The following is a 10,316-nucleotide window of genomic DNA, read 5'->3' as shown; positions in this document are numbered from 1 at the left end:
AGTATCTTTTGATTAAAAATTACAAAATTATGTACTTAAGTTCTGGTTAAACTTTATTTTAAATTCATTGAAGTTTTATAATAACATTAGTTGTTTTTAACGCTGAGTGCAATTTTTGCCACTTGCTTTTTTTACCCGATTCTGTGTGGTAAAGAGCAGCAGAATTTTCATAAACTGTATAGCAATTTGAAATTGCACTTGTACAACTACACTTTACCAAATTATTACTTAAGCAAAGTTCCCAAATAATCTGCTTACTTATTGATTAATCCCCAATTGTTTACTATTTACCAGTCACTTCTAAATTACTAGCAACACCCTTGTGACTAAATTATTCTGTTGTTAGCTGCTTTTTCATATGCTACATACTTTCTTGACACTCTCTCACTCTTTAACCATTTCCACTTCTTTGCATTTATGCAGTCCCTTACCAGTAAATTTTCTTCAAGGTATTTGAGACAACGCCGGAGGGAAAAAAGAAAGATTGTTGTTGCAACAAACATTGCAGAATCATGGATGGTGGTTCCTGGTATAAAAATTGTCATTGATTCAGGAATGAAGATGGAGGCCTCTTTTTATCCATTAAATAACATGACAACATTAGAAGCACAACTTGTAAACCAGAATTCAGCCAAACAACGAGCTAGCAGGGCAGGTACATGGTTTGTCTATAAATTATAATGTAATTTAAAGCTATTACCAACTCTTTGACAAAATAGTTGAAACTCTTTTAATTTAAAGGAGATCTAGGGTCGTTCTTTTTTAATAAGTATTTGGATACCCTTGGGTTGTTGAAAGCTGTCGTTGTTACTTCACCTAACTGAAGCGATACTCCTCACTCTAATGACCAATTTTGAAAGTGGAACAGTTCCCCAAAATAGAGCAAAATTTATTTAGACAAGATGCCATTCAAATGCGATATATTGGCTTTTAATGTGTCTTAATTTTTGGTTATTCAATAGTTTGTTTCCCCCGGCCCGATTAGTTCTTGTCACCACAAGTTCTTGTCATCCAAAAAGTCTTGGATGGATAGTTATGAATATGTGACATTTTGTTCACATTGTTAACGGTTAGAAAATGCATTCTTGAAATCGAAATCAACAACATGAATATGACTTTGCTTTCTAATTAACTTTAATGAACATATTCCAAATAATGTGTAAAGTGTTTCCTAGAGACTAATGGTTTAGAACTGCATATTTGTTTTCTGATATGAATTTTCACTTCACATTGAAATGGACATACATACCAAGCCTTATATAGGAGCAAAGTTCTACAAACTCATGTAATTCTTTGTCACCTATCTTGTAGAATGAAGGAATGTTTATGTTTTTTTCTATCCAGATTGGAGCATTATTATTATTATTTTTAGTATTATTTACACTTTTTTAAACACGCTGGATCCTAAAATACAACTACCTATAAAAAATAAAAAGGTTGATTTTCAGATAGCCGTGTGATAAAAAAAAATTAAAAAGGATACTATGTCTATGTATAATGAAAAAACTATAAGCTACTTACAAATAAAATATTAAATCTATAAAGTTTATGCATGCAATTGATATTTTCTTTTGTCTTCAATTGACTATTCCAAGTTTCTGCTATATGCAAAGCTACGTTTTAAGGCATTTATTTTTCGTTTAGGCAACTTGAGAACGCGATTGTTATTTCGTAATTCATACATTTCATTAGCATGTATTGAGAAAAGCTGTCGAAGATAATCAGTAGAATTACCTCATTCATGAATTACTCTTTCAAAAGAAATTTGATTGAGGTTCCCCTTTTTAGGTCTGACTGGTCCAGGTAAATGCTACTGCCTCTTCACAAAATATGATTACAACAAAATGGAAAAAAGCTCAACACCAGGAATTTCGAATGTGAATCTTGAGTTTGCTGTGCTTCAATTGCTAAGTTTTGGCGTGAAAATGTTGAAAGTTTCGACTTTGTTGAAAGTCCTCCTCCAGAATCACTTGAGATGGCTTTGAAAAACCTAAAATCATTAGGTACTATTGACGGTTATGGAACTTTGACTGATATTGGCAATGAAATACTTCAACTACCTACTGAACCAAGATTGTCGAAGGCATTGCTTGAGGGACTGGAACGAGGATGTGGAGATGACGCTGTCATTGCGGCTGCTTTATTTTATCGTGGTCATAATGTGTTTTGCAGAGGTACGGTTCATGGGAATGAGGACTGTGCTTTTCAAAAAACAATTTTGTTTTAGCAGTGGTGACCTTGTGAGTGCAGTGAATATTTTTAAGAAGTGGATGGCTTTGACACGAAAAAAAGAAGATTTTGTTCTGCAAACAGAATGCTTTAGATACAAAGCTACTTCGCTCTGTCAGTGAATGTTTTAAAGAAATTAAGAACGCTCTATTGGTCAAACGACCTAATCTTCAGTTTGAAGTCACCACTGATGATGTACGTAAATCGCTGTGTAAAAGTTTACTGGCAGGATATCCCGAGAACTGCTGTGTGATAATAAAGATGGTGACTATATTACATATGTGTCAAAAGTTAACGTAAAGATTCACCCTTCATCTGTGTTATCTTTGCTTGGTGATGAGCCCAAATATGTGATGTACCAAAAACTATACAAAAATAGTAAGACAGTGTTCATGGAAAACGTCACTCCGATTGAATTTGACTGGCTTTCAGAAGTTTCTGGTTATGTTGATATGCCGTTTGCCTCAAAATCTCCCGTTAATCGACAGCGTACCAAACATGCTAACGATACTATTGGATGCAAAAAATCGCGTGCTAAAAGCGTTAAGGAACCAGTCTCGAACGGAAAAAGAGTGGACACTACGCATGCTGAAATTAGAAACGCTTATCCTGGTCATGTTTATGGTGTCAGTGGAAATGATGTTAATTACGTGAAGCGTAATCAGTATCTGGATCATTTTGAAGTCTCCGTTTTCAACGTAGGAGGAATAAAATTGCTTCTGTCCAATGCCTTACGAACGGAATCCATCCTTCAACCAGAAGCCTGCTGCAAGTTTGATGTGTTTTTGAGAAAAGTTGATCTTAATGCAGGGGTTTGTTTTTATCATTTTTTGAAGTTAGTACCATTCATATAAATATGTGAAGGTGTTTAGGGATTAAAAATACTTGGTCTTTTTGACGCCAAATTTGAGGTTTAAGCTAATTTATTTTTACTATTTTCCAAAGTTTTACCAACTCTTACATTTTATGTAGGTGGATGCCCAGAAATTAATTGCAACTCTCAAAAACTATGGTAAAGTTCTTAACACATGTTGCTATCACAGACCGTCCAATGATAATACTTTTTATCACTGGGGAACTGTTACATATTGTAGCAGTAAGGAAGCCAAGAAGGCTAGTGTGTTCATCCAGCCACTGAAAGATTACATAGGTTCTGAAGATTTTGCTGGTCAAAACGTTAAAGGTCTTTGCTTAGAACCTACTCATGCTGAGTGCTCCCCTCCCACAGCTATTCTGCGTCCTCTGTGCGTTCAACTGTTATTGTGAGCTGGTTTCCGCTTCCTGCCCAAAGGTTTGCATTCGTCAAATGTGAAAATGAAGACATTCTGCAGAAAATATTAAAGAGCTTAGTGCAAAATATGAGACCACCGCTTTCAGGGTCTTCGGGAGCATCGAAAAGGACGGACGTTGGTGATATATGTCTTCCTATTATTGAAAACGCCAACAAGAGAACGGTGAGAGAAATTTTAAAGAAATGTTGTGGCCCTACACTTTTGGAGGGAGTGACTAAAATAAGAATCCCACCAAAGCCATTGTGTCATTTCAACGTCGAAAAGGAGAAAACGAAACTGACGAAGTTGCTAATGAATTATTCATCCGCAAAGTTGCAAAGTATCCGGACTATAAACAACAAAAAAGTCGAAGCTTTTGTTGTATTTGTGAACATGGACAGTGCGCAAACGTTTGTGTCTGAAGTAAACAGAACGTCGGATTTTTTGGCCAGACTCTATGAGGTATGAGATACTGAATTAACTGTCGAAAAAAGAAACCTTCTTATGAAGGGTAAGATGAGTCATCTGGTCTTGACTACTTTCAGTAAAACAGATGTGGGTTAATGCATTCCTTCAGTCATAGCATTAGAAATATCGTTACCATGTCAGTTTCCCGTACATTTCTAAAAGTAAATTATGTAAGTTGTTTGTTTATTTATACATCCAAAGAAATCACTTAACCGTGGAAACAAGACAACAGTTATGTAGATAGGTTTTACTATAGAAATGTATTGATTGGTCATGAAGTCAATGAATATTTACCTCGCGATACACGAATCAAAATTAAATGGGCTAGGGAAAATGAAATGAAATAAATGTATGAAACATTTTATGGTTGATTCAAACTGCAAGTCATAAGTATAGTAGTTTTTTGTGACTTGCACTATCATTGGATCCCCAGTCGCAATGCTTAGTACAAAATGCAACAGTTTTCTGAAGTACAAGTTAGCGTTACAATGATTACTAATTAGAGCATATGATCAGTTTCCTATTAAGCTTTAGTCAAAATTCTTGTTTTTTTTTGTAGATTGCTCCAGCTGCCAAGCGAAATACCTTTGAGTTGATGAAACCAGAGGTTATAATAATCGATGATCCGGTCACAGCCCGTTATTTTTTCTCCGGTCTTGGTCGCAAAAGACTCGCGTTTATTGAGAAGAAAAACAAAGTCAGCATTTACAGCTGTGATTATGGTCGACGAATTCAGATTACTGGTTTTCCCACTTCGCAACTTCGCACTTGCACTGAAATGATTATGAAATTAATCGAAGAATTTGACAGCAATCGTGAAACAGACGTGGTCGAAGTTGACTTAAGCATTTCCGAGCGACCTGTGGGTACCATCAGAAAAATATTAAAGCAGTTTGGAAATGATTTTTTCAAACTTATTGAAGACGAGAATTGTGTGGCATCGCTAGACGTACAACGACGAAAACTTGTATTTAGCGGTAGCAAACTTTCCATTCTCAACATGCAGAGAAAACTGGCAAAGTATTTTGACTCTATGTCAAATAATTCCAAAAAATTTTCAATTCCTGAAACTTGTTGTCCTATATGTTTGGCAAACGTTGAAACCAGCTTTACCCTCACACACTGCAAACATAGCTATTGTTTAATTTGTATAACATATTATATTTATGACGTGTTAAGTTCTGGGAGAACGAAAAACAAATTCCCTCTTCAGTGTCTCAAAGAGAATTGCACTTCCAGCGTGGTCAAAGACGATTACATTGCCATATTAAAAACAGAAGATATTGGAAAGTTATGCAAGGTATCTCTGGAATGTTTCTTGATCGACAATCCTAACTTCAAATCATGCCCTACCATTGATTGCTCGTGGATCTACGAAGTAAGCGAAAGTCCAAGTGTGTTTTTATGTCCTGCTTGTAATTTTCGTTTGTGCAGGAAATGTGGTGATTCTGCTCATGAGATGTTTAGTACATGCGAAGAATACGAAGCTAGTAAAGATTAATGACATGTCAAAGTTTGGACAGTTTGAACTTGGGCCGGCATTAGTCAGTCCAAGCATTTGTTTATAAATTATTGCTTAATTTTAATTACGTGTATGCTTAAACGCAAACTTTATTTGAACTAAGGGCAGTGTAGACTTAGTAATAGATAGTTTAGCAATATTTTTGTGCACATAAAATATATTTCACTCTTTCTATGTTATTCATTGAAAATTTTTCTTAACAACATAGCTGAATATACACTTAATGCATGCTCCCGAGGGAAACGGTGAGTTTCGTTTAGTCAAACGGCATGTCCGACCCCAAATAAGGCTCAACTACATTTTCGTCTGACTCTATAGTTTGACTTGACCACATACCAGTGATTGCGGAGCTACTTTAAAAGTGGGGGAGGGGGGGAATAATACGAGAATGAACTTTTCATGTGGGACGTTGAATTTTACTCAATAAATTTCTTGTTCACTGACTTAGTGGGAGGACATTTATTTTTTCACTTTTAACTCTTTCACTAATGTACTTTTAGTAGATTATGATATTTGCCAAATGTACAAAAGGCAACAGCATGGTTTTGAGTGCAATTAGGAAAAAAAACATTTACGAATGAGTTTTTCAAGATTTGAAGTCTTTGAAAAACTTACGAGTCCATGACTTCCGAGAAACTATGCTATTACTCATACTTATTAGTAGTAGTCATGGAAACATGTCTCAACTCTGTTGATTTTTAACTTCAACGTATGGACATTTTCTTCGGCAAATTATTGATACCGACTGGCTCGTATTTTTCAATTCCGTCAGATGTTTTTGAAAAATTATTTTTATCATTGCTGATGTGCATCTGGTTCTCATGCAGCATCAAGTGTTCGAAAGTCAATACAAGACACAACCAACACACACAAATGAGGAAAAAAAGTATTTACAAACTAAAAATGGTATTTACGTGGGGAACTTGCTTATTGAGATCGGGTTTAAGTTTGTTAATGTGTAAGGCTTCTTTAATTCTGAGGGTGGAAGAATAATTGTCAGTGTCGATAATTGTAAAGCAGTTGTTGGTGTATTGTGATTTGCAGTCATGTGAGGAAAGAAAGTGTTTGAAGATGTGTGAGTTTTTATCACTGGAAATGTGCTCATTCATCCTGGTAGAAATATGACGCATTGTTTCGCCAATATAGCGACTATTACAAGCCGACATTTGTTTGGGAATTCGGTGATCAAAATGTCAAGAAATGAAATTTGGTTGTTAGATTCGTATTCAGGAGTAAATTTGATATTAGGGTGTTGAGGTTTAAAAAGTTGAAAAATAAGACGGCATCCTTGTTTTGTGTGAAACATGCAAAAATGTCATCCACATTTGGATGCATTCAAAGGTGGCAAGTATGTCAGTTTGATTCACTTTAGGAGGTTTGATGGAAAAACCTAGACCATTCTTTAATAATTCTAACTTATGCTCTTTGAGTTGGTGAGAGGATAAGTTTGTGACGGTTTCCTTGTGAGTAAACGGCAGAACAACGTTTATTGTCAGTTCTTCAGCTTTCTCCGGTGGGTCAGCAATTGTTTGTCAACTTGTTTGTCTACGTCTCTTTTCAAAGATTTGTTAAGTATCGTCCAATCCAGATAGTTCATAATGTTTTTTAATTCGTTAGATTTCTTCGTACGGTCATAGTTTAACTTGCGCACTTCTCGTAAGCGTTTAATGATGGAAGACCTCAGAAGTCGTTTACGTATAGCGTATGTGTCTTGGTTTAAACTCCAGGTAATGGAAAGCATAGAAACTTGGGAAATACTCCAAACGATTGGCAGTCTTTGGCAGTCTTTGAGCAGTCTTTGGCGGTCTATCTCAACTAATGATACTAACACCATACGATATTTTAAACTTCCGTATATAGGATATTTCTCTAAAATCACTCAAAAGCGATTAACTATATTGATCAAACGATACTGCGTACCTTTTGAAATCAAATTAATTTTTATGCCCTACATAATTAAAAATCTTTTCAGTTTTAAAGATTAAATTCCCTTTAATCTTAAATCCGGGGTAGTACATCAATTTACTTGTGCGGCATGTAATTGTCGCTATATTGGCGAAACAATGCGTCATTTTTATCATTTCCAGTGATAAAAACTCACACATCTTCAAACACCTTCTCTCCTCACATAGGCCGTGATCTGTGCCTCAAAAATATGCTTTAAAAATGAGTTTCGTTGGACACCTCAAGGAAGGTCGCAAAATTTTCAAAATAGATAGAAAGTCACTTGCTGTTTGATATTCTTTTTATTGTTACTTCTAAAAAGCTGCAGTTTTTTAGTATTTCGCGGTTGAATTTCAAAATTCCTCACTCCTTCAATTTTGAATGTCGCCATTTTTTTTGTGCGGAACTCTTTGATCTAACTGCCGTTGTCATCATCATCATCATCATCAGCCTGTCACGCCACTGCTGGCGGATGGCCTCCACATCTTTCTCCACTCTTTACGGTCTTGGGCTCTCTGGGTCCACATGCTGCCCGCTCTCTGCTCGATGTCATCTCTCCATCTCCTTTTTGGTCTTCCCTTGCCTCTTTTCTTGTCCCACGGGGTCCATTCGGTTGTTTTCTTTGCCCATTCATGATTTTTCATTCGGGCTAGATGTCCTGCCCACTTTCCTTTGGCTTTATTAACTTTCTCGATGACATCCTTCACTTTTGTTCTTGCTCTCAGGTCTTCATTCCGGATCTTATCTCTCCTCGTGACACCGAGCATTGATCTTTCCATACTTCTTTGGGTGATTGCCAGTTTCTCTCTTTGATGGTTGGTAAGTGCCCACGTCTCTGCTCCATAAGTCATTGCTGGTATGACAGTGTCCATGATCTTCCTTTTGACACAGTAGTCTTCCCAAATACTTGTACTCTTCAACCTCTTTCAGCCGTTCTCCATCAATCGATATTCCTTTTTCTCCTTTTTCTCTTTGCTATTTCATTGCACATGATCTTTGTCTTCTTTTGTTCATTTTCATTCCATCTTTCCTCCCTTCTTCGTTCAGATCGTTCAAAGTTTGCTGAGGTGTTCTTCCTTTTCAGCAAATAAGATGATATCATCTGCAAATCTCAGGTTGTTCATCCTCTCTCCATTGATGTTAATTCCCACTTCAACTTCCATTCTACTGAATATTTCTTCCAGCGCTGCTGTAAACATCACTGGTGACAAGGTGTCTCCTTGCCTCACTCCCTCACGCCGTTGTCATGGTGAGGCAAATTTATTTACGGGCGCCATCTTGAAAGGTGGCAAAAAGGCGAGACTCTTAATAAAGTCCAAGTAAAATGTAAGTTTTAAATGAAGAATTCTGTCGAAAATTTTGGAAGCAAACCTAAACTGTCACCTTTGCACTTATGTATCAACATAGGAGAAGCCTGTTTTAGACCTAAATCTTGTCAGTGTTAAGAACTCATGGTTAAATCGTGCGCAACTTCACTTTTCGAAGGATAGCAACGCATCTTTCCATAAATTTTTCCTTAAACACTAAAGCTTGGTAAGAAATTGATCATTACCACTAAAGAATTTTTTGTTAATAAGCTTTTAAATAGGCACATCATTATGCATAGGCCTAAGATAAATGTAAAAATTGTAGAACAAACATTTAGCTACGGTGGCCGGTACGGGTCACCAGAAAATAATTTAGAAAACATAACAAACAATAAGAAAACATCACTCAAAATCATACTACACATTTCAAAATACTCACTACACATTTCAAAATACTCGCTACACATTTCAAAATACTCACTACACATTTCAAAATACTCACTACACATTACAAAATACTCACTACACATTTCAAAATACCCACTACACATTTCGAAATACTCACTACACATTTCAAAATTCTCGCTACACATTTCAAAATTCTCGCTACACATTTCAAAATACTCGCTACACATTTCAAAATACTCGCTACACATTCGTCCCAGTCTTACCCTGGTCTGGCCTGCCCACGGTCATCATTAGTTTCCATCTACGAAACTGACATGACATCATAAAGTAAGCATATCAAATATATAATTCCGCATTTCACAAGGCAAACAAAGTGGGACATTGGGATAATAGCATGAAAATATTGGCTCAACTCTAATCAGAAATTCTTCCAGGGTTTTGCTGGACTTGGTCGGGCAACAACATTATTAGACGATCTACATATCGCCAGCAAATGTATTTGCAGTGGCTTTCGACACATGTCCGTACTTTAATAGCAAAAAATTGAGTATATGAATTTGCATTCGCTGTGTCGCGTACGTACTTGTGTGATGCGTTACAAAAATAACAAGGAAACCAAAGAGGAAATTTACACATAGTGCTATAATTTGTTGCACAAGAAACGCCAAAGAAAATGAAAAGTTCGGTAATTTCGAGTAAACGCAATAAATTTAGAACTTCAATACCAGTCACGTCAATAAGTGCATTAGTTAAACTAATGATTGTCGAATATCACCAATACAAATACAATTACATGTAATCTGTAGATTGACCACTCATGTTGTGTTGTCTAAACAAGACCAAGAAATCCCTGGAAGAAATATTACTAATAGTTCATGTACGCGTATCGCATATTTTGATGCTATTGTGGCGATATGTTTGTCTATGTGCCGAATTCCGCATAGAAAACATATCGCCACAATATCATCAAAATATCCTTACGCGAACTGAACTGTTAGTAATATCGGAAGCGTATATTTATATTAGCTTTCTGCCATCACGTCAATTTCGTAGATGTAAACTAATGACGACCGTGGGCAGGCCAGACCAGGGTAAGACTGGGACGAATGTGTAGCGAGTATTTTGAAATGTGTAGCGAGAATTTTGAAATGTTTGCGAGAATTTTGA

At 36.2% G+C, this 10,316-nt stretch overlaps 1 protein-coding gene and 1 long non-coding RNA gene across 2 annotated transcripts; both read left to right on the top strand.

The window, feature by feature from the left end:
• The first annotated feature begins 480 nt into the window (after positions 1-480).
• On the top strand, positions 481-1,845 carry LOC124455165. The gene is made up of 2 exons (XR_006951738.1): positions 481-655; positions 1,789-1,845. It is a non-coding gene; the product is annotated as an uncharacterized LOC124455165 (long non-coding RNA).
• A 1,742-nt stretch (positions 1,846-3,587) lies between these two features.
• On the top strand, positions 3,588-5,669 carry LOC124455253 (ATP-dependent RNA helicase DEAH12, chloroplastic-like). Its single transcript, XM_047005943.1, has 2 exons — positions 3,588-3,962; positions 4,528-5,669. Exons 1-2 carry the CDS (start codon positions 3,588-3,590, stop codon positions 5,467-5,469), a joined length of 1,317 nt encoding a protein of 438 aa, XP_046861899.1. The 3' UTR covers positions 5,470-5,669.
• The last annotated feature ends 4,647 nt before the right edge of the window (positions 5,670-10,316 follow it).

Source organism: Xenia sp. Carnegie-2017, unplaced genomic scaffold (assembly GCF_021976095.1).
Source record: "Xenia sp. Carnegie-2017 unplaced genomic scaffold, XeniaSp_v1 HiC_scaffold_30, whole genome shotgun sequence".
Lineage (NCBI taxonomy): Eukaryota > Metazoa > Cnidaria > Anthozoa > Malacalcyonacea > Xeniidae > Xenia > Xenia sp. Carnegie-2017.
Note: the sequence above shows the minus strand (reverse complement) of the source record. Positions and strands in the feature narration are given on the sequence as shown.